We start from the raw sequence: 25,361 nt of genomic DNA, 5'->3' as shown, positions 1-25,361 counted from the left end.
ATAAAAAATCCAGCTGTATTCTCTCACAGGTTTTCCCATTGAGAATGTCTGATTAGAAGGAAGAAAGAAAGAAAGAATCTTACTTTTAATATTTTTAATAATTGATAGGATCCATTCCATAGGGCATTTCATTGCTTTCAAACAGCATCAAAAGATTAACTTGCAAATATGATGGCAACTACTACATAACAGTAGGGAGTTTTTTTCTGAAATAATGGCATCAAATTTTCACAGCTGACTTTTAAGAAAAAGTTCTTTAGGGGTAAGTTTGGATGACCTTTTCATTCAGAGAAAGAAAGGCAAAAAAAGAGCAATACATGTTCACGTCACTAGGAATATAATTTCTACACTATTTCATGTCAGAAGGGAATCACTTGGAATGGCAAATTAGGGAGTAATAGCAACATCATCCATAGTAGTTATTAGTTCTCCTCTCAAATAAACCTTAAAATGTTAAAAGTTCTCTGGAAAAATTCCTGGGGTTCTATATGTGGGGGGTTTTTTTGCATGTCCCTGTCTGTCATGATTTTACACTTAAATAATGTGTCTCAAAATAACTCTTTAAAGCTCAATTGTGCAACAAGTCAAAAAACATTCCCACAAAAATCTCTTGAGAAGAATGTTTATAGCCTCTTGTAGGATGCTGTGGAGTGTAAAGGCTTTTGTTTCTAGCTTAAAGGAGAAATATGTAGATTGTTAGTGCCAGGTGGATAAAGACTGTACACTAAGAAATACTCTTTTCATCCACTTGCACTTTTTCCTAATAAAGCAATTTCTATTTGATGCTTTCCTTGTGAAAACAGACTTACACACCACCTCTTGCAAATGCACCATTTAGAAATCCCGCAAGAAAAAATCCTTACCCTCCAAAGTTACAAAATGACTTCAAAATGTGTATTTTTAAAACAAATGTTCTTTTCCTTTCATATTTTATTAGTCATATTTTCAGGATATTTCCACAACCATGATGTTGTGGAAACATAACTAGACACAAAACCTCAAGTCATCACCATGCTCCCATGAGCTGGGAGTTAGGGAGGCTACAACATATTGCAGAATTTGTAACAGTTCAGAAAGTTTAGCAGCAGTGGTAGTGTCTTTCCAGATTTTTCTGACATTGCCTCCAGCTGATGGCTTCTCTCACTCATATTTTAAAAAATAAAGATAACTTTCCCTAACGCAAACACTCTGAAACAAGATAAACACAGCTCCCAGAAGGCTTGGTCTGGTTTGGCTGCTCTCCTTTGGGTCCTTCAGTAAATTTATAAAAGTTTTGGCTGCAAAATCCCAACCTGAAGCATGGAGAGAACTCCCAAATTGAAAAAAATAAAGACAGCTTAGTGCCTAAAAAGTGGCACTTCCATCATAAATTTTTGGAACTTACTTTCTTCCGACGAGTTTCCGTAGAATACTGATCCACTCTATGTACTTTTCTTCTTTTCTTTGGAGCTGCAACTGGTCTTTCCTGTCTCCTCTTAGGAGGAAGCTTTCTCTTAGGTCTCTTAGGCGGAGTAAGAGGGGAGCCATAACTACTCTCCTGTACTGGCAGGGAGAGATGTCTGGACTCAGAAAAAAAGCCTGTCTCAACTCACATCAGATAGTAAAGCTACCTGCGCCAGATAATCCTGAAACATAAATGCTATGGCCTTATCAAATGTTTAGGCTTTTGGACAATTTAGGATCTACCCCTTTTTAAGGAGGAATTCACCAAATTGTACTGAAAGCAGAACAGCAGTTACAAGAGCAGACAGCATAAAAGCAAATTAAATTGATGTTTCTAAAGAGAGGTGGGGCTTCTGTATTTGAAAAGACATAGTTATATAGGGGGTATTAGTTATCAAATATTAATCCATTAATATTACTGAGATTTAAGTTAATTTCAATTACAGCAAAATTCACTGCACACAACTTAATGAGTGTCCAGGGTTGAGTACTGATGGAAATGCAACATTTCACTTGAACAACAGTTCAGGTTTGAGTATGAGAGGCTGTCCAATCTCAGTGACTTCTGCAAGGTTTACCACACCAATGTTTTGACTGAATTAGTGAAAGCAAGTCCTCTCATCCATAGCACTAGCAGGTACCACTACTGAGTGCCATGCCCTGCACCTCACTGAAATCACCAGAACCCCATTTGCCACTATTTGGGATCTGCAGATCAGAGCTACGCAGGTGAGACTTGATTAACATGGAGCTTCAAATTAGCTGGGTGGGGCACATTAGTGGCAGTGCATGAGAAATCTGTGCTGCTGCCTCTCTTATTACCAGCTTTATGGGCATTTTGAGAATTTCATTTCCTAGCTGTTTCAGAGTGGCATCTGATTGGGTAATGGTATTATTCCTAAATGCACAATTACCTAGGATAGACTTATGGAAGGAAAAAAAAGTAGAAGGAAAAAAACCTTAAGATCTAGCTAAAATAAATTACTCTCCCTTTAATCAACTTGCTTGTAATTTCAAACTGTCCCACTCTTGCTGACTGTCACACAACTTGCAGGCTCTTGGCACTGCTCAAGATGGTGTGAGAAGAGCTGACAGGTGACACCTATCAGGGGATAAACCACAATCTCCAATGGAGCACGCTGAGTGGGCTGGGGAGAGTGGCATTTATCATGCTATTTAAGTTCTATGTACTTAGGCAGCTTGTCCCAGTTGTTGAGTTACAGAGCTCCATGAACAGGGAAGGGGGAAGAAGGGGATGTTACCATCTGCCATGCTGTTTCAGTGCTTCCAACGCAAGCAGCTGGAAAGGAGATTCTAGTCCAGTCTCATTCGTCTTTCTCCAGAAAGGCATTTTAATAAAGCAGCACCAGAGTTTTCTGTTTCTAAAACGCTTCAAGCTTTGTGCAGTCCTGATGAGAGGAGTGGCAGGGAAAGGAAGGACTCTCATTTCACTGTCTCTGAATTGGCTCAGACAGAGCTCCACAATGCCAGAAACACGCGAGTGCAGGAGACCGCAGTCTGAACACTGAGGTGACTGTCTCAAGACAGCATGTTAGAGGAGCAGCAGAAATGGCTTAGCACTGCCAGATTTTGATGGATTTCAGAGCTCTTATGGTAGTATATTTCTAGAATATTTTATGTAAAAAAAGTTAGCTAGGAAAAAAATAAAAAAAGCCAAGTTTTTATTAACCAGCCAATTCTTAGTCTTGCTTGAGAAGAGTCAGAACAGAGTTATGGAGGAGGGAACTGAATCCCTCCCCCCTTACAGAAGGAAACTGTAACATCACAAGGGTAACCAGCCAGCCAAAGCTTTGCTTCTTGACCTGGATGGACCAACCTACCAGAGTTCAACTGCAGAAGCAGAGAGGGAAAGAAAAAAAAAAGGCAGAAGTAAATCAAAAGCAAGCATATTATTTTATAACTCCCACAACTGTTCCTGAAAACATAACAGAATCCACTGAAATACCCCCTAAAATGTTTTTAAAGAAAAAAAACCCATAAAATGCTCCCACCCCAAAGCAAAAAAACCCAAACAAAACAAAACAAAAAAACCCACCAACCTCAAAACCTAGACAACCAACTCATTTACGCTGAAATTCATGTTAGTGGATATGCAAAGTTACACTTGTGGAGACTAGTTATAATATCAATTCCATTTATATAAAAAACACTGGCAATTCACCAATAAATTTTAAGTGTATCTAAGTCCCTTTGCTTCTTGCTTTAAGACACTCTGAACATAGGCTGCTGTGCATGTGCTGGGAAGATCTAAGAGCCATCTGGATGCCATTAAACCTCTAAGATTTAAATTTATTTAAAATAAATTTGGAACATTATTTGGTATAATAAGCTCAAATAAAAATTCCCTTCATTCTAATAAAGATTTGGAGGTTTTCAAGGTAAATAACTATTCCTCAAACTACTAATTGCAGTAAGAAAAATCAGCATGAAATATTCACTCTTCAAAAGAAGAAATAAGAAGCCCATTGTAAATATAACACAGAGTTGTTACAAGCTTGTTTTCAAACTTTATTGTTTGGTTGATCTGCCTTTGCATGAAGAAAAAAATGGTCAGTAATACTCCAAATGTCTAACTGCTGCCAGTCATGTACAAGGAAATATTATTTCTCAGGGAAGTCATGCTCTTGGTATCAAGGAATTAGCTAGAGGGGATCCTTTTGAGGACTGTCTTCCAGATCATGTAAATTTCATAGCTTCTAAATACTGAAACCAGTGTTAAGAGAAACAATATAAAATGCTTCCTCTAGCTCTTCTATCCCGAAACCAGGCCCCTAGCAAAGCTCAGCATCTGTGTACTTACACAGCTGTATTCATTTACTTAAGTTTCCATTCACAAAGTCTGGTCCACTGTTTGAACTGCAAACCCATACATGTTCTTCTGCTAACTCATCTGTTCTCAATTTGCTAAATATCAATTTCATGGTTTTCTTGTGTTTAATACAAATGACATGAAACTATCTATTTGCAAAACTTTCATAAGCTATTAATTCACACTTATCAAGAGCTGAAGCTTGGCCTTGCAATTAGAGATCAATCTTCAGATAACGATCCACAAGAGCCCTCCTACAGCGAAGAGCCTTTGGCGGCTTTTTGCTTTTATAATGACTTTTCCTATTTTGAACACTTTGCTACACTTCACTTTTTAGACTCATAATTAACCTGAAACTAGATTGCCACACTGGATGCTAAGCAGATTTGTTAAACACCACCAATTGAAAGAACATTTACAATGCCATCATCTTAATATTCCCCTTTTAAGTCCATGGACAAAGCTCCATCATTCTGTTCAGAAGGAAGTGGCTGTATCCAGATAAACAAAACTAAAGTTTTCAATCATAAGGCACATATATAGTAATTGTAACATTTCACTAAGAGGAACTATAAAGCATTATTAAGAGCTACATCATTAAATCAGAGAGCTCTCATTACCAGTACCTTGCCTGACTGAATCAAACACAACTCCTGAGCCAAATGACAACATGGACACATATCCATGTCTGTCAATTTAGCAAGTGTTGGTAGATCTTAATCCCTGCTTATCCAGAAAAAGGACTGCTTCTGTCTATCCAACATGGTGCTTCAGTACTGATTGGGAATAATCACACCCACTGCTTTAGGACCATGGCTCAAACTGCTCCAACAGGGCTGCTACTCACAGCAAATTCATAACCTCTGCAAACTGTTTAAACAGCCCAAATAACTCAACTATACTACAAAATATTAATGCTGCTTCTCTTTGCTCTCTTCTACTGTCAAGAACAGCCAGCAGATGTTGCCAAACAAATAAGAAACTACTGCTGGGTACCTGGCTGCTCAAGGAGATTGGCATCGCCTTCCAAGGGGTAGGCATCAGATACACTCCTCACTTTTTGAAGATTGCACTTGTTTACTTGTTGCTTGTAAACATTTGTATACCCTTTGAAAATCTTACATATAAAACTCCTGCAGTCTTGTGATAGGTATCTGCAGGCATGCATTTGCACTGAAACCAGGGGACCTTTGCAAGACGTCAGACATCATTGGAAATGCCAGATCCCAGCCACTCAAAGCAGGATATTTGGGTAGAGCATTTACTTTTTCTCCCCACATATCCCAGACAAGTGCATTATCTCTAAGTCCTTGTCACCTGGACAGTGATGTCAGGGGAAACAATGCCCATCAGTCCCAGCCAGCTACACAAAGTCAAAGAAGAGGTTAAACTACTGCAGCATGTTGCACATAATTTTTCATTAAAATGCCTTATGGTGCTTTAAAAGTTTTTCCAAACTCAACAGTATGGTCCTGAGGGAACATTATTGGAAAAGCTTTCTGAACCCCTGTAGGGCCTATATGAAACTGGAACTAGCAGCTTTTTACATTTCCTGACAGACTGGAATTATTACTTTGGCTACTGCTGGCTGTCAGCTTTAAAGAAAACCTTTTTCTTCTCTACATTTTATCTCAATATTTTCTGTATTATATTTCAATTACTTTTCAGAAGGATAAACTGTTAGAGGAAAGTTAAATTATGTTGTTGCACACAAATATACTCCTGTCTTCACCAAATAAATCTTTCCATTTGCATTATTGTGTCACATCAAGAAATTTCCTCCTGAAAGGCAGAGGCAGTTCCTTCTCCCAGAAGTGAATTTTACATGATCAATCCTTTAGAAGACAACTTTGTTTTCTCTGGTAGAGGGGAAGCATACTGCAGAAACAGGTGAGAACAAACTTGCTAAAAGTGTTACTCCTGAGCAGCATCAATATTTTGGGGAGGGAAAAAAAGTATTAGAGACACCTGCTTTTTCTGTAGAAAAAAAAAAATCTGTGCTAACCTCTGAGTTGAAAGGACCATATCTGTGGCCAGCAGCATCTGGTTGCTCAGAGTAGAAGGCATAAACATAAGGCCTGAAAGAAAGGAAGGTCTTGTTCAGGTTAGATTTTCCTTTGACAACACCACAAAAACACAGGCTAGCCAGGTAAAGTCAAACCGAGTCAGCTTTCCAATGAGACTTAGCTCTATGGAAAAGGAACTGTTTCTCAGACATAGAACCCTACAATTATTTAGCCATTTTCTGTTTCCATGGCATGATTAGTTGTTTTGCAGCTTTATTAAACCCAAGAACAAAAGCAAGGAGGCACATGGAGTACCATCTGAGGACACATGCTCATTCTAAATCTTGGAGGAGAAATCCCAACCACAGCTTGCCTAAGCCTTGCAGCAGCATGTGGGAACTTGTGCAGTAAAACCCACTCATAATTAAAATCTTAACATTTTCCTAGAGCTTGGTGTCCAGTTCTGCAACTGCCATTGTCTGTAAGGTTGTTAAACCATATTTGGCTCAGTAGGACAAGAACAATGCAAGTTAATCCATGTAATTACATGCTTCTTGATAAGAAATAAATTCATATAATACATTTATTTGGAAGAATCAAACTGCGGATGGTTAAAAGCTGATATGAAAAAAACCCAAAAAAAGCCAAACCAACAAACCAAAAAACTCCCAAATCCCAAAGAACTCACACTAAGCACAAAAGCCAAACAAATCCTTAAATCAGTGATGGCTTGTAACAGACAAACATAAATTTCAGAATTAAATTTTTGCTTGCTCTTCCAGCTACTTAGAAAGAGAAGACAAACTAGCAGTTATCCAACAGCAGATAACAAGTGAATTACCTTTCATTGTCTGGAAGGGTTAACCACTGAAGTATTGTTAATATTCTGCGCTCATGGGGGATGACACTGGACCACAAAATACAAAGATATACCTTGTTATCACAGAATACAAAAAGCATCAACAAAATGCTTGCTATGAACTGAATTTAATATTAATATAATGTATCATAATAGCATAATTTGCTTTTAGCATCCTGTATCTTCTTTGTTGCTTAATACTGATTCTTAATTTGCAAGCAAAATCACATCAGACCTCCTGAATGTCTGCATACTCCAAAAGAAAGATGATTAAAAGTTTGCAAATGTACTCAGAACTCAAAGAAGTAAATTTACCTCTTCAAGCAGGAGTGAATAAAAGATCTACTCTGGTGCCTTTAACCCAGATGTACCTTTATCTATGCTGCCATTGGATAGCTGGCATGGGCAAAATCCACTATATTGCTCACATCAGTACAAGTTTAAAAAACCACCCTGCTCTGGTAGTACTCCTTTTTCCTGTTTCCAGACACTGGAAAAATTTCATTGCCTTAACAGTAGCCACTGAGGGCTAGGCTGGTGTGAATCAGAACAGAGCCATGTGAAACACCAGGCCAGCAGCACAGGGACTTGGACCCTGACAGTTCCTCACTCTGCAGAACAGACCCATCTCACTTTACTGTTTGTACAGTGCTTGCCATTCTCACTTGGCTGCTGAGGCCAAGTACATGCTATGAGAATGACTAACCCTAGAAACTGTTAAAGTTCCAAATATCTCATCTTAGGAAAGCTCTGCAGGTCAGTGACCACACAGTCATCGTAATACAATGGCACAGTCAGATCAGAATCCATTAGCTCAGGGGCAGAATCCCAAGGCAGGAATCAAACATCACCATCAGTCATCATAATAAACTGAATTCAGCACTCTTTGGAAATCTCTGGCAAGAGAAATAGAGATGGCAGCAGCCATTTCCAAATGCCTTCATTTTTAATGCCTTGTAAACAAACAGTAGTCCTCAATCTCAAACTACACGGAGAACTTTGGGTTGTAAAAATCCATAAAAATGAGAATTTGTACTAAAATTTGTATATAAGGCAAGATTTTAAACTGGAATAATAATTTTGGATACTGTCTAACTTTTATGTTTTTTTTACTTGTGCAATATGAAAAAAAAGAAAATTCATTAGTTCAATTAAATAATTTCTGACTAAAACATTTTGAAAATTCTGTTTTCCTGAAAAAGTCTGCCTGAAAATTCTCCCAAAAATATTCTGTGTACCAAATGAAAAAATAAAGTTTTAAGACATATATATTTCAATCATACATAAATTGTCTGCCTCACTCCCTTTCTAGCCATTCATACAACCTGTCCTTAACCACCTTTTTTACATTTTATATCCCCAAGCATGCATTGGCCAGGGTAGGCTATGTAGCTATAGATTAGTTTGTAGAGTACCAGAGTGGAGCTCTGTCAGATTTCATCTTGCAAGCCTAAACCTATCATCAGCTTGTGGTGTGTTTTATTATTCCCTCAATGTGCTTTATGATATTTAGAACAGTAAACTATATTATTTCTAAAGGAATCACAAAGGAAAAATAGTCAAATCCCCTATTACTTCAGTCTTCTAGCTTAAACACTTTCTTTGCTCCTGCAATCCTGCCAGAAGCAGTAATAGAAAGACTGATCTACGTGAATTCCTCAAAACTTATCAAAATTCATTCATTTATGGTTGTAAAGATACATTTTAGTGGGAACAAGGGAAAATAAGTTGAAATCGTTGAACAAGAGAACAAACAGCAGAGATCTTCAAGGCTGTCTCTTTGGAAAGGAAAATTGGGTATCTTGCTCAAAGGACAGACTGTATTGTAAAATGAACGAATCAGACCTTTAAGTAAATTAGACTGGTGATGTCAATTAACATAAGAGTACAATAAGAATTCTTCCACACTCAGAGGACTAAGAAACATTGCTAGCAATACTAAAGAAGCAAAAAAACCACACTTTGAAATGAAAGACTAATTTTTCACATAGGCACATATCTTTTCTTTAGACAACTGTTAAAAGTCAGTGCATGAGTCTAAAGAAGCAAACAGTAGCATCAGCTTTGGTTATCAGAAACATTGCACAAATAGAGGGCTACAAATAAAGTCTCTAATCTACCAAATGATTAGAGAAAGGAAAACAACTTCCTAAATACTTATATTGAATTAATTCTGAATTATTAGTTTAAAACCTCCAGAAAACAGAAGGTACTTACATAGACCAGAAGAACGTGCCAGCTTTCACCCCTTGCTTGGCTGCAGTAATCCAAATCTAATGAGGAAAATATAAGAGGATTAGAATGTGTTCAGATCTCTAATTACTTTCTGAAATCAAAAGAAAATGTTTTCAGGACACATTCTTCTACCCTGAGCCTAGAAGTGAAAATTGCAGTTTTCAGCCTCGGCCCTAATTTGAAAACAAGGAGTGACAAACCTATGCAAACTCTGTAGCAGTGGGTTAGCTGCTGTGCTGTAGACTTTCACCCCTAAATCTCTATGTTTTTCTAATTAAAAGCACTAAGTTTCATGGTTAGGAATTCCTCCAGTATTTAATTTCGTTTTCAAAACCCAGTACTACTCACCTGACCCTTTTAGCGTTCAGGTTTTGGAGGATACTCAGTTAGAAAGGAACATACCTTAACACTAATCAGTGTCTGCATAAATGTCCCTCTTCTCCATACCCTACAATCAGTAACCATCAGCAGAAGACGTGTTAGAAGAGAGCGCACAAAAAAGGCCACAGAGAGTGACACAGAGGTGTTAAGACTGCAGGGAAGGACACCTGGACACCTTCCTACACAGATGTTTAAGATCTTCTTGAGCTCATCCGATGGGGTGATTGCTGGGAATGGCCAAAAAATCTCCATGAAATTTTCAAACCCTTTTTTCAATCCTTCAAGTACCTTGTATTTTTCTAGCTATAAAGCAGTTTGCAGCAGAAAGTTCTGCAATGCAGTCACACACTCCGTGAGCACATTTTTAATTTTGCTTAGTTTAAAACCTGCTGGTTTTCAATGGGGTTACGGTACCATTCTCATACTCCAAAACAGGTAATTAATCTTTTCTCTTTCTACTTCTATACAACATTCATGATATTCCCCTCTATTCATTCCTTTTTAAACACAGGTTTGTTTGATCTTTCTCTAATGAAAGCTATACCACATACTCCTAGTTATCCTTACCACCCTCTTTCTCTCTTCTATCCTGACTCTACACAAAGCAGAGGAATGAGAATGCTGGAAAATCAGAAAGGTTCACAATCAAGGAAAGCAAACATTGTTTATAGCTCTACGGAACTAAATTTCTCTTGCAAGGAACTATCCAAGTTACCTCAAAACTCATTTCAAAAGTGGCCTGTGTATAGAGCTAGATTATTTCCTCCCATTACTTATGCATACTATAATGTATACATTTAATGAAGCTTTAAGACAAAATGTAGCTCACTTATGTAATAATTGCAGGATTTTGTTTACTTTAAATCAACTCTAAAAATACAAAGTCCCTGTACTTTGCTCAAAGAGGCACTTATAAATTGTCATCTAGACATGCATCATTCAAACGTCATGCCTGAATCATTCACACATCAGTCTTAATTGAAATTGATTTGGCACAGTAATGAAAGATCAATTGCACAATGAGGCTACAGTTAAAAGCAATTAGATTTGGATATTGTAATGTTATTTATGGGAAAATTGGTCATATTTGCATTTCCATTGCCCTGGACACAACCTTTACCTGTCATCTTCTACTCCACCAAATCTGACTAGACTCAGTCCAATTAAATTAAAATTACATCTATAAAAGATCATTTGCTTTCATATTCTTCTAACTTTTTAGTAATGCTAGAAACCTCTTTTCCAGTGAAAACTACATCCAGAGTAACACTATAGAAAGGACATTTTACTAAATATGTGCAGCGAGATCAGAAGCAGAATGGCCACGGGTTTGGAGCCCACTCTTTGTTTTCAGGTGCTTCTCCTGAAGAATCTGACTTCAGGCTTGGTTCATATTTACAAACACTCAAGCTGCCACCAAACAGGGAGTCCCCCAAACATCTCCCCCAGCCTCTGCAGCCCCAGCCTTCCACCAGCAGCACATGTTGCATGGTGACAATGATCACAAAATAATTTGGCTGCACAGTAACTACCAAAAAGAATTGCTTTGAATTTATATTGGAATTTGGGGGTTATAGTTGAATATTGTTTTCGGTATCTCAGGATACTGAAGTTTGAATATCACAGGATACTTGCTCTGATGGGATGGGACAGAAGGATGCAAGTGAACAGGAAAGGAAGCATGCCTACAACCCAGTGACCATGTCACTCAGCCCACACACTGCAGTCAGAAGTATGATTGCAATGCAAGGATGCTTGTTTGTGCCACCTATCAGCACATCAGGGTATATAACCAGCGTAGATACTGTCTAATTAAAGACAGCTATTCATTACATATTCATTAGTGCCTCATGGTATTCACAAGTGAAAAAGGGCCCACACTTAAAGCAATTTCCTTCGCATTGCAGATTTATTCATAGAGAAAAGCCCAGTCCTGGCAGAGAAAGGTGGTCAAAGACACATTCAGCATGAAATGTGTGTCAGCTCCTCCTGTTGCTATGCTCTGTCTTGCTCTACTTGGAGAACCATTTCCCCCACAACAGATTTTTCTTTGAAAATGTCTGTGTTCCTGCATATTCTAAATAATTTTGCAGATATCTTTGGGAAGGTACCAACAAATTAAGTCCAGAGAATTCTGTGTTTGAATTTTACCATCTGCAAACTCTAGTTTGAATTCCTAGTACTTTGGTCCACACGGGCCCAAACTGTCCAGTCTGCCTGGCTGTCTAAATGTGACCAGCCAACTTCGACCCTCAGCAGCTGAAGACATCCTGTGCTGCTCCTTACACAGCTGAATTCCCCTCTGACCCTGTGTATTTTAAGCAGGGATTTTAAACACGTGCCAAAAGACACTCTCACTCTCCCTCCAGCCAGGCAAGTAAAATACTTGTCATCCTGATAGATGAATAACTGGATCATTGGTATCTTGCCAAGTAGCCAGCACATCTGTGAGAAAGAGGTTGCTATATTTTTATTCTCATTGAGCATAGAGTTTGCTTCATGAACATCACCTGAAAACAGCATGCATTGGAGTAATGCACATAAATGGAGATGCTCCCAGTTGTGCAGTCCTAAGAGCAATAAGGGCAGCCTAAAGGCATTCAGCCTAAAGGCTTCAGAGAGGGAAGAGCTGCACCTGCCAGTATTTCACCTCAGGAATGCAGCCATTTACATTGGCATTAGCAGTTTAGATGAGTACATGTGTCTGCTGCACTTGAAATAAGATGAATAGCTAAGACAAAGATCTGTTGAAGTCAAAGATCAGCAAATCAAAGGGCCCCTATCTGTCTGCAACATCTGAGTGAGTCTCAATGAAACCATCCTGACTTTGGCAGGCAGATCCTGATTCAACTCAAGCTTACAACAAATCACTACTGGATCTCTGCTCTCCTTTGTTTTTTAAGAGGAAGGAAAAAAAAAAAAAAAACCAAACCAGCCAGCCCTTTGATTTATTTAAGTCCAAATTAAGAAAATTCAACACTCACCACAGTACCTAAAACTGTCACTCAGCAATGTTTGTGGATGTCTTTCAGCATGCAGAGAGGCAGCCATATCGAGATGAAAGAATTTCTACTTGCATTGATCAAGCTCTAAATAAAATACTCATCATGTTTTGGAGTTGAGACACTGCTGATGCATCTAGCAGCAGCTGTTTCTACTACATATACCTTTGTTACCCAGACCCCTTAGTGGATAGGCAAAATTAGACAACAGACTGGAGCAACTGATGGAAGCACACAAGTTTATTTAGTACTTTGGTTATAGGATAATAACTTCAGTAGAAATGTTGGCAGCAAACTCTTAATGTAGTCTTATCACCAGTGAACACCTCTCACTGTCTAAGTTAAGTTAAATTCATTGTCTTTCAAGGCAGTCTACAAGTTGTGCAGGAGGGTGGGATAGAAAAAAGTTACCAGATGCCCTCTCTACTTTGTCCATTCAAACCAGCTGAAATTAGGAAGCAAATAAGGTTTATTGTTCTGCAAGGTCAGTACCATTTGTGAGCTTATGCAATTCATTTGCCATACATAATTTTGTTGGGTTTAACTGTTAATATGTTAGAATTTAACCACGTCAAATGTCCTCTCCTGGCTTGCATAGGGGACAAGCTTAATTGTATTGCAAACTATATAAAGGACATATTTCTGAATTAATTTGCTTAAACAGAGAGAAGGGGAATAAATATTTGAAAAATAATGTGATCAACCACTCTACCTTCCTACCATCAAACCAACAATATGCAGCATTTCCAATATAGAAAGACCTATTAAAATATGTGATCACAAATTCAAACCTAGTACACTGGCATGTGTCCCAAAAAATAGTATACATGCTTTCCTAGACGTACATTAAACATATCCTGCAAGTTGAATTGCTTTTATTTTTATATCCTTTGTGTTGAATGACTACAATTCTTCTCCATTACTTATGGATAAAAGTAGACAAGGCTAAGCAATAAGTTAGATGTAATATGGAACATGAAGTCCCAGGTCCTCCCTTCTTCTTACTGCTAGACACACTTGCACACAGGTGCAAGTGCAAGCACTTAATCCAGAGTTATTCAAGATAGCTGTGGAATTTTCTTTGAAAACCTGTACAGAAAGTAGGACACCTCCCTGGTTTTAATCTTCCATGAATAAACAAGAGCCCACAACTTCACAAAGGCTGACATATATTTGATGTGTCAGATGAATCAAAAGCTGATGTAGCAATGAGAAATCCCTTCCAGATCTAGGCAGAGGTGGGAAGGATGAAATCACAGCATTTGCTAGTAAAGAAATGTGTACAAGACTGGTGCAAGCATGTAGAATTAATAACACTCCTGCACCATTTGCAATTTGCTCTGCCAACAAGGTAAAATGTGGAGTAGCCCCTTCCACACTTCTTACATGACAGAAATGTTCTCCCAGACTGGGCAACTAAGCATTGCCTTCTTGCCCAGACAGAAGATTTTTGGTACAAGAAGTCTATTGAATAGACAGAGTCTTGTTGCTTGTTCATGGCTCAAGCTGGATAAAAAGAAGTACTTATAAAACAGAATTACAGACATCTCTCCTTCTGCTTCCTCTACCAATCAACAAAGTGATTACAAGACCTGCTCAGGATGGAAAAGGCAGATGACAGCATTCTGAAGCTCCATCTGTAATTCTTAGACACACAAAATCAACAAAATTCCAATAATGATTTTATTCTAGATACTGATATATAAATTTGGATTAATCAGGAATATCAAGTTGGGATTCAGGGTGATGATAGCTAATGCCCACAGGCGTACCTTGAATACTACCAACACAGCTTCACAACATGCTGTCTGATACCTAGGAATGTCATGGCCATGTTTAAGGATTAGTATCTCGAGACAGGCCTTTTTTGAGTGTTGTAGTCTTTAAAAGGTTGATAGTGAATTTAAAGCTACATACAAGGCACCCTAAACATCCATCAATACTTTTATAATTTTGATATTTCTGAAGTAAAGACATCTTTTGGATCAAACTCAAATGCAAGCCTGGTTACCTTGTGAAGGAGCCTCTCTGTCCCCGTTAACCAGCAGTTGTATACCTTGCCTCTTCTGACCTTGGAGAGGCTAATGGGTTATTTCTAAAGATCATGAAAGATCACTTTAAAAGACCCCAATATGTGTAGTGTAAGTTTAAACTCACTACATCAAACCAAGTCATGTAAAACTAGTGCTTAACAAGCCAAAGACAGCTGGGGCCTAAATTTAGTGCCTAAAGTTACTTGGGATAAAAACAAGAATGTCAGTGTCATGAAAAATGAGCAGTAAACTTAGTTTCCCCCATGGGCTCTGATGCTCACCATTTCTGTGAGATGCTGTTGCAGTATGAGGAGTGGTTTTATGGCTGTTTCCTATGAAACACTTTTGTTTTGAAAACAAGGTTGTTTTAAGCTTATATAATAAATCAATGCTGTATACTAAATCAGGAAGTCCCATAACCAACTAGAGTACCCTGAAACACTTCCAAGCTACTTCCTCCCCCTTCTCTCTTTCCTAATGCTATTAATTTCTCATAATTCATGGAGTAAAAGCATCCAGATATTCATCTGCCAAATCCCACTGATGCCTGGGGTAATCTGGCTGTTTTTCAGCAAAAGACTGAGCATTAGAATAACTAAAGAAAGAAAGAAGGAAAAGACCACCAAACCCCTCTACATTTTCATAGAGCCATACACAGTAGGCCAGTTTCCAGGAGCAAGAAAATATTTCAGAAATTATCAATGTTAAATTACATTCTCTTCTAGGCCTTTTAGCCATAATACAAAGCTGGGAATCTCTGACACTTTTTCTGCCTTCTTGCACAGAAAAATAGTAATTTCCAATACTGTGCAAACCATATTCCACTCTGCAGGTTCTGAATACTTCAGTTTGAGACCCAGGACATAAAAAGAGCCAGCTGAATATGTGATATGACAGACAGGATTCCTTTGATACACAGACCAGGTATCCCTTTCTATCCTCTTAATTGAACTGTCTCATCTTCCAATACCCAGCTACTTTGGGTAGTCTATGTCAATGTCATATTAAAAGAAAATTATAAAAAGGTGTTAGAAACTGACTGTATCTAACCAATATATAGACAGAGATAAGTTCTTCTCTTATAAAAATTTGCAGTTCTCTTATCAAATGTGCAATTCCTGCACATGCAGAGAGAGTATAATTTAGATCATATTTCTGCAAGAGATCTATCATCTCCTTATCCAGCTATTGTGACCACTCTATCAGATTTGCCCAATTTATGTGTTTCCCTCATATTATTGTGTACAGGGATTGAATTATAGTCCTTCCTCTGGGCATTTGCTTCCAATTTTCCAAAGACATGTCCAGTTTATTACATGATTTGTGTGTTTCCTTTTTGACAATTCTTCAGAACAACTGGTTTATTTTATCATCCCTTCTTGGGTATGCAACACCCCCACAAACACACACCCCATCCTCTGAGGATTTCCTCCAGCATAAGGTCACCCACTATTGCATAACTTTCTTGAACTCTTCTCAGATGAAATTTTTCATCCAGAAAATCTTTTATTCCCTGGAGTAGCATAGGTGTGGGAATTAACAATGTTCCCCACACAACACAGCAGGTGATGAAGTCTTCATAGACTTATATTGTACTTCTAAAATATCATATTTTAAAAGTAGACACACTTGTACAAGCCCTAACAATTAGTTCTCCACTAACTCCTACCTAACCATGATTAAGGTAAGATGCAGAATTAAATTTGCAATGCATAATTAAATTCCAACTGCTTAATGAATTGTCACACAGCAGTTGAGCCACAGGATTATCTGTGAGTGCAACTCCAGACTGCAGCAGGTTTTAACTGTGTGGCTCTGGCTGTAGCAGAGATAAAGAAGTTACACACTGCTGCTCTTTTGCTGCTCCTAGTTTTGATCCTGATTCCTTGCTTCCATCTGGAAAAGTAATAGCTATGCTCCTCACCCTGTCTTGTCCTCACCACCCATGCCAAAAGCTAACCCAGGTCATAGCTAGCCAAGGGAGTGCCTACACTCACTGACAGGCACAGACACTTGCTAGGCCTACAACTGTCACAATAACTCCCTTTAGCCTCTTGGGATATTTCTGTTTTAAGAGATTTGAGGGATGATATCGATCAATTTAGCAAAGAGAAATGACAGATTATGGTGCTCCCAAACCCCTTCTGATTTCCTCACCTTTACCATGTCACTCTTTTGTGGGGTTAATTCATCAGAGAGCATTTAAACCATAGTTTCCTAAGCAATCAGTGTAATGAAATGTGCATGCACCTTGGCTTCCTGCATTTAAAACTTACTGGTTTTACTTTTGTCAAAGCCACCATAGCATGCACCAACAGGGAAAGAGCAGCAAAAGTAAAGGGACTGGAAGGACTCCATCTCCTTGCCTAGAATAAGGGTTCAGTCCTAGACAAACCAAGCCCAACACTAATCTAAGAGACTGGACCAGCCTCTGCTGCTGTGCTCACTGCAGAAATTAATTCTCAGGTTTCCCCAGCCTCTGCAACAGTGTAACAGGAATCAGGAAACAGTGATTACTTGTGGACCTTAATAATAATTATGAAATTATGCCATGCTATGCTGACAAAATGTTTACACTAAAACTTCTCAAGAACATTACTAGGACAAAAACCTAGGAAACCCATAATGAAAAGGAAACATTACGCCATAGTAACAAAATCACAGTGTGACACTGCTGCTTCAAATGAGGGTTTTATCCTAGCTGTGTCTAATTTATACTTATCAGCACAAGGACCTTTCCATAGTCAATGGATTTATTATTCTGAAAAGCAAAAGCCAACTCAAAACACTACATTAAACTGATAGACAGGGCCAGCTGCGGGGAGGGGGTAGGGATTAGGTACAAATTGTTCACATATGGTTTTTTTAATTATTATTATTGGCTATGTTCCACAGCACAGGGGGAGGGGAGAAAAGGGAGGAAGAAAAAAGTAGGAGGGAATTTGAAACTTACTGGTTGACCTCCCCACCATCTGTGATTGAATTTCTCTCGCCCTCGAAGACTGAAGCTGGCATCAAACACTGGGTCATACATCGAATTGCCAACAATCCCATGTGATTCAGGATAGAGTCCCTTTGTGAAGAAGTAGATTAATTAGTAAAACCCTAATGCACACAAGTGAAGTGCTTCCTAGCTATCTGAAAGTACCACTAAATTATTTTAAAATAACTATCTTTGTAACTACATAATAGAAAATATTTTTACTTTCAGATAAGCAAATTTAAATCTGGCTGTATTAATGAAAGCAGTAAGAGATGATTGAATTGTGCTAAAAAAAACCCCAAAACTCCTGTTACTCAATACTTTGAAGTTTTTCACACTCTTTAAAAGATAGTTTGAGGTCATCAAAGAAAAAGCATATATGTATAAAAACAAGATCTGTTTGTACTTTCAGTTCTCTTTTATGAATGCCCTTTCTGGACACAGTAATTCATTCTCTGGTTGCAAGAGTAACACTTAGCATTTCCATTTTATACTATTTTTATCTTCATGACTGCTTCTGTTAGATAAATTATTTCCAAGAAAAAAAAATTGAGGCAGGTCACCCAAAGCCATGGCTTTATACCATAATTTGTCCTGCAGTGAAAGCACTTCAGAGAGAAGAGCAGAAAATTCCTTTCTCTGGGCCGTCTCCCCTCCCAACCTATTCTTTCTCCATATGCCCCTGTCTCATCCATTTAAATGTTTGTGCAGTCGCTGCACAAAAAAAGAAGGGGAAAAAATTTCAGCTGCAGGTGGAGAGTCCCTTATAGCAGCTTTTGGAGCACCATCAGTGTCACACAGGTGTGGGGGCTGCCAGCCCTGCCACCACAGCACAGCAAAAGCTCCTCTCTCTGCAGGGCCAGACATACTCAGCAGCTGCACACTGCCTCCCTGACTCCGACTGCTCCAGCAGAGAAACAACTGCTGGTTGTATTCAGGGCAGCATTGCAGGAGTGGGGTTTTTTTCCCCTAGGAAAACTTTGACCTGTAATTATGCAGTACAAATAACTGCAAAAGCAGGCATAAGAAAGCATAGGAAAGCTGTGACAGAGTATAGTGGTGAGATACAATCCATTTCACCACTTCAAAATAAAAGAAAATACTTAAATACTTCAAAATGAAGAAAATACCAAAAAGCACGGACAATGAAACAGTTACACATATACATATATATATATTTTTTTTTTAAACATTGCTTCTCATAACACATATTTCTATTCCAGTGCAACATTTTATCATGAAAAAATCCTTCCCAGGGACTTACAGTAGCAAGGGTGTACAAGTTGGGGAATGTTTTTGTAGGGTAAACAGGTCGCATATAAGGAGAATGTGTACCACAAGATCCTGAAAAATCAAATGCAAATGTGAGGAAGCAAAGCTCTTAGATATGGAAAACCAAACAACAGAAAGTAATTTCTGTGACTCAAAATGATGCAGAAACTAGTTAAATTTTAACTAATTTAAATGAACTTTCTGCTGCTTAACAGCAGTCAGCAGTACAGGCAGTAGTAAATCTATTCATGCACTCTTCGTACTTCACAACTGACAACTGAAATAATGCCTCCAGCTGACTACAGAACCAGCTATATTCCCATGGATTGGGTTTTTTTCCTGAGCTAGTCTCCATCTGGAGTCATTGGAAGTGTCTTTTTAAATAAAACAACATGAGAAAACACAGGTTTATTTTAAGTAATAAATACACCAAAGCTGCAGTTTCACACTGGGCTTTATGGCCTCAGACCCCCACCCCCATCATAGAATCAAGATCATTGAACCCAACCATAGTTGGCTACACAAATATGAGGGCCAGCACAAACACAGGGGAAAAACCCCAACACATTTCAAGGGTACAGGCACACACAAACCAACATGCAGTACAGAGAGGCTCAAATATTCAGTGCACTCAGTCCTCCATAAACCCAAAGGGATGCCTATTCTCAGGAGGATGAGTGCAGGGCATGTTTTCAGCCAGTTACCAGGCATCCAAGTCTGGCTTCTGCAGCTACTTATCCATACCTCTGACATTTCTGAACCAAGTGGAAAATTTTGTGGGCACCTACCAACTAGCCTGTAAGTATGTATATGTATCATGTACTAAAGATGAATTCCTTTGCTGACAGAACCACATAAAGGTCACTGATTCTGAGCAGCCTTTCCCAAAGCAGCAGAGCTGTGTGCTGCATTATTCAGGGTGCTTTCAAGTCACCAGTAGATCCCACCTAATTTAAAGGGGACTTCTGCCATTTCATCTCTATGCTGACCCTTCTGTTGCTCAACAAAGAAAGCAATTGAGCTGCAGGAGACTGTCTTTCATTTATTTGCAGAAAATACAGGTACTCACTCAGTTTTTCAATATTGGGCATGACCTTGTTCCCCTTCTTCATATATGATGCACGGAAACCATCCACAGAAAAGATGATCAAAGGAGGACGAACAAAGCTAAAGACAAAAGCACCAGGAATACAAAGCAGCATTTCAACATCTTAGTTTTTTTAATTTCCACTTGCTCACTGAGCCTCTAGGAAATCCAGAAGTTCAGTTACTGCATAAACTATATACCTACAGTCTTTTACATACTTAACAGATCATGAGAAACTGATAATCCTCACACTTAGTAACAGCCAGTGCTCACTCACAGCCAGTGAAAGGGCTGATATCCAACATAAAAGACATCTTCCCTGAGCTAAAAACACATAACTCATAAAGGCAAATGGTTGTAGAAGGTGATGGAGAAGGAAATTTACCATGCACAAGTACCCAGTCCAGCACACAATCTCTAGTTAAAAACCCCATGTCTCATGATTGCTGGTCTTCTTTCTCAAACAGAAGTCCATGGGGCATGTGGAGCATGCTCTGTGAGGTATAGTTCATTCTAACATACTAAAGATGACAGTATTTCTTATCACTTCACTACTTTTTGAATTTACTACTGCTAGTGAAAGTCAAGTCCAAGCAGGCAGATACATGCCATGGATGGACACATCTGGACTTTTAATGTCATCTGCTGCAGGGATTAGCATCTGTCACTGTCACCAGGAGAAGCATCTCCAAACTATCCTCCAACAGCACAGGCTGAGCTGCAACCCAACACAGTACCAGAGCAGATGCTTTCTTTAGGGATAATAATGAGACAAATGGTTTCAAAAGTTACTTACTTTCTCCATATTGCTCATATGCTCAAGTTCCTCACTAAGTCTGTACCCCACTGCAGTTTAGAAACCCTTTCATTCAAGGGCATAATGCTAAAAGTACAAAATTACACTTAAAAAAAAAGCCAAACAGCCTGAACTGTGCTCACGTATGGCTTAACCAGAATTTTACTGAAAGCAGAAAAACCCAGGCCTCTCCACTGACTTCAGAGGAGTCTGGCTACCTTCCCTATGCACATAAGTGAAGCAGGCAAACCCAGCAGCAGGTGATTGAAGACCAAGAATTCAAACCCAAATATCATCCACCACTACTCATCCAGCAGCACAAAGGCAGATGCATGACAATATTATGAGCCTAAATAAAGGCAAATGCATTACAGTATGATGAGCCTAACTGTAGAAATGGTGAAGCCCAGGAAAGCATCCAATCCACAGTTAATCAGCCAGCATGACAGAGCCAGTGCAGAAATGTGATGGGCAGAGGTCCAAGGCAGAGCTGGGGACCACTGGCTTTGCTGCATTTGCCTTTCCAGATGCAAGCAAACTTACCCTGCTGGACATTCAGGAGCCTTTATCTCTTCACAGTCATCATCCACCCAGTGGGTTTCTCCTACCAGAAAAGTCACATTGGAGTTTCAAAAAACAAAAAAATACAAAATCTGCAGATACAGCCACAGGTTTCACAGAAAATATACATAAAAAAATAAAGTCTAGCTCCAGTTAATGGACTGACTTGTCATACTTCCCATGAATAATGAGAATGTCTTTTCACAAAGCTGAACAAGTGATCTGGTTATATTCTATTCAACAAAAATATCCAAACTAGCACTTCTACAAGCAGCTCTAAAACCGGAGTTATAAGTGTCCTTTTGACCGCAGGAGACAGTGGTAATGCTTTAGACACAGCGGTCATCTATTTTAACTTTTTTATTTTTGATGTGTCAAAAACAGGTAGTGCTGCTTCTGTCTGTGAATTCCCACCCTCCTACCATCAGCTCTCATGGCTCCATGAGCTGATTCAGCTGGCTAAGGGCATAGAACAAAATTCATTCTGGGGAAGAAAAACAACTCCAAATAGTTTCCAGTTGGCTTAGAGAGGTGATCAGCTCATGGATCAGGTGAGACTCAAGCTAAAAAAAGCATTAAATACTCTTTCAGAGCTACATTAGTTAAAATTACTTTGTGTAATCAACTATTTTCTTAAGGTTTTCACTGCTGAATGCTGTCTATAGAGTGGCTCATGACTTGCATTTTTACAGATCAGTTGAAAAAAAACAAATTATTAACTAACAACCCTACTTTCTGAACCTGGCACTATTAAAGGAACTGCAATTCAATTAAAAGAACAAAACAAAAAACATCATAGAAAAGACCTGCAGGAAATGTGTGCTGCAGCAATTCCATCTGACCATGACAGGAGGTGGATGGACAATTTCCAAGGGAAAAAAAAACCCCAACACACTATCCTCAGATGGCCAAAGGCACATAAAAAGAGGAAACACTGTTCTCGCATAAAGCTTAGTCATGTCAGAGTTCCAGGGTCAATGAGATAGTTTGTTATACCCAATTAAATGAAGATTATGTACATTAAAGCTAGAGACGTACTAGTTCCTCTGTCTTGACCCTTGTGAGAGGAAGCTCATGAAAAAGGCAGGAACTGGAATCTATACCAGTATTTAAGTGGTCTCAGCTTCTGGTTTATTTGGGAAGGGGAAGGACAATCCACAGGGATTTGTTGAAAATTACACACTCCATCTGGATTCCCAACAGCAAAACCCAAGTAAACAAAAAGGCCCATTTTTGGTGTATGGATGGATCTGGACAATTACAATTTTGTGAACACATGCATTTGTCCAAAATAGTGAAACATTTTCAAACTGTAACCCTTGCCCCCACAAAGTTAATGAATGAAAAAACCTCAGAACTCGGTGAGATACAAAAGCAAAAACCTGCAGAGCTCATTACCAAGGACCAGAAGGCCTGCTGTCAATGGCAGACACACTAGACAGGCATCCACGCTCTAAAAGAGCAGAGCAGTGGATGAAGACAAAGTCCTCAAAGCCCATCCATCCACCAGGCAGTGCAGGCTGTTCTGCAGCCATGGTGTCATGGTCACCTGAAGCCCAGCCATAGCCCTTGCAACTCCTCTTCCACAAGAAACAGAGCCTACAGATATTAGGCCAAGTGGTTGGAGCAGGAGCTTTTGTGGTGGGGGTGGAGAGAGGTCTTTGGGACAGAGATAACATATCTAGGAATGCTCCGTTCCTTCTGGAATCATTAGATACCCCTGCACTCCGTGTGATGCAGAAAAACGCATCTGAACACTTTAGAGCTTAGCTTTAAACTTCACCCACCTTCACCTCTTCTCTTCCTACCATTACCTCTACAGGCAAAGATAACATCCTTCAACCTACTATTTACCTCTGCTAGTGCCCAGAAATTTACAAATGCGATTCCCCACTTCCCTCACCTAAAAAAAAAAAAAAAATCAAAGTGAAACAAGGAGAGTTCCTCTTTTAGATGAAAGCTCTTTACCCTGCCTTCTATTGGGCTTGGAAAGATAAGAGGTAGAAAGACCAAAGACCTACCTTTGCAAACGACTTGGTAATTAGTACAACAATCTCCTCTACTTAAGCAGTCTTCAGAGCAGTGACAAGCATTGTCATCATTCCTGGTTTCTCCACAGCGATCTTTGGTACACTCCCAGCCCCGAGCTAAAATATTCAGTGTAAGCAAGAATGAGAGATTGCAATCAAAACAAAAAGTATTCATTCACGCTACAAGGAAAACACTCTAGTCGTTAAAGTAGGTATGTCAACCAGAAACAAAAAAGGACTCTCATCACTTGTAAGTGCAGGAGGGCTCCTCCACAAACCAGTGTGTGAGTATTTCTGCTACCCTCAGGTGTTATACTTCAAGCTTTGTACAGTCTGAATGCCACAAAAAATGCGGAAAGGAAAAGACAAAAAAGGATCTTCACAGATAAATGGTGGAACCTAAAGTACAAACTAAGAATTCCGGTGTTTCTTGGATAACCTTTGCTTTTCCTCACAATTACTACAGTCCCCTGTTCAATCCCTAGGAAATAAGAAAGTAGAAAAGAGACTACATCCATGCAAAGTGATGCCTTACTCCCACCATCAGTTTCACACCCATAGGGCAGATCCAGCACCAACCTCAAGGATATGAAAAACCAAGAGCTGTTTTTCAAGGAAAAGCATGGCATGGATGCTGTGAGAACTCCATCTTCTCTTCTCTTGTAAATGAATTTAAGATCTGGCCTGTGTAAATTAGATGCTCTCTCAAGGGTAGTACATTGCTTTGGAACAGGGCCTATGGTTTTAAACATATGGTTTTCCACAATAAGGCCCACACAAGAAACTAAAAATCACTTTAGACAACATGCACCCAGTAAAAAAACCCACACATCAGAGTAATGTGATTTATCCCCTTTTCTGCTTCATTTGGGGCTTTTTCCTATAAGTGTGTAATATTTACAGATCACACATGTGATAATTGCCTGAATAAATGCCTGTGGGAGTATATGATCGCTAGCACAACAGCCCCAGGGGCTATAAAGTATCCATATGCGTATGTGAACATATGTGTCTGCTGTGGACAGGAGATTAAGGAACTGAAATTCTGCCCTTTGGTAGCAGACATTGTGCTGAAAGTCCTCAAAAAGAGCCTCTCATTCTGCAGCCATTTACAGCAGGGGCAGAATAGCATCAGCCTAAAATTCAGACATTTGTGGCCTGGAACCAAACTTGTTTTTCATACTAGATTAGCTCACTCTTTCTTGGTACCAACCTATGAAAATTATATAATCATAAACAGAACTGAGGAAGTCAGGACTTTCAAGCATGGCACATCCATGGGCACTGATATTTTTAAGCATTACACTTTTCTTCTGGCTGCTTATTAAGTATAATATTTCAATAAAGCAAGAACAAGTTCAATGGCAAAAATAAAAGGCACCTGTGTCAACTCTGACCACTGTGCAAACACTGAAGGAGATGGGTACAACTAATAATTTAAATGCACCATGCTAAGAAGTAAAATATAACTCATGTCCCTCTTTGAAGTTTTCCTTGCCTATGACTCATGGAAAAAAAAAGTCCAAACCAGAAAATGAACCTATTGCTACATTTCCATTCCCCAGGATCCAACAAATTGAAGTCAAATGTTTCTACCAGCGCAGTAATATGCATCCTAACACCTGGAAATCAGGATCTGGGGCATGGGTAGCAAAACCTGGCTGTCCCCTCCTCCAAGAGGACCCATACCCCTTTAACGATCCCAGCTTCCAAGGCACTCTCTCAAGTGAGCTTGAATTGCTCCACGATCAAGTTAGCAGTTAGGATGAAAAAGGATGGTTGACACAAAATGACTAATGTCCAGTTTTTACCATGGTTTTTGATTGTAAACTAGAGATCAGAT

The 25,361-nt window shown here is 39.0% G+C and overlaps 1 protein-coding gene across 5 annotated transcripts in view; it reads right to left on the bottom strand.

Moving 5' to 3' along the window:
- ENPP2 (ectonucleotide pyrophosphatase/phosphodiesterase 2) overlaps nucleotides 1–25,361 on the bottom strand; it is a 71,666-nt gene that overhangs the window by 24,451 nt on the left and 21,854 nt on the right. For all 5 annotated transcript variants that reach the window (XM_059480947.1, XM_059480979.1, XM_059480956.1 and 2 more), the window contains exons 4-11: nucleotides 23,510–23,635; nucleotides 21,471–21,531; nucleotides 20,114–20,211; nucleotides 19,037–19,116; nucleotides 17,743–17,862; nucleotides 9,356–9,411; nucleotides 7,121–7,186; nucleotides 6,279–6,351 (exon numbers count right to left, since the gene is read on the bottom strand). In XM_059480947.1, coding sequence (XP_059336930.1) covers nucleotides 6,279–6,351; nucleotides 7,121–7,186; nucleotides 9,356–9,411; nucleotides 17,743–17,862; nucleotides 19,037–19,116; nucleotides 20,114–20,211; nucleotides 21,471–21,531; nucleotides 23,510–23,635 — 680 coding nt within the window. The remainder of the gene's footprint in view (nucleotides 1–6,278; nucleotides 6,352–7,120; nucleotides 7,187–9,355; nucleotides 9,412–17,742; nucleotides 17,863–19,036; nucleotides 19,117–20,113; nucleotides 20,212–21,470; nucleotides 21,532–23,509; nucleotides 23,636–25,361) is intronic.

The sequence above is a fragment of the Ammospiza nelsoni genome, chromosome 1 (assembly GCF_027579445.1).
Source record: "Ammospiza nelsoni isolate bAmmNel1 chromosome 1, bAmmNel1.pri, whole genome shotgun sequence".
NCBI classification, from domain to species: domain Eukaryota; kingdom Metazoa; phylum Chordata; class Aves; order Passeriformes; family Passerellidae; genus Ammospiza; species Ammospiza nelsoni.
This window is presented reverse-complemented; position numbering and strand designations above follow the sequence as displayed.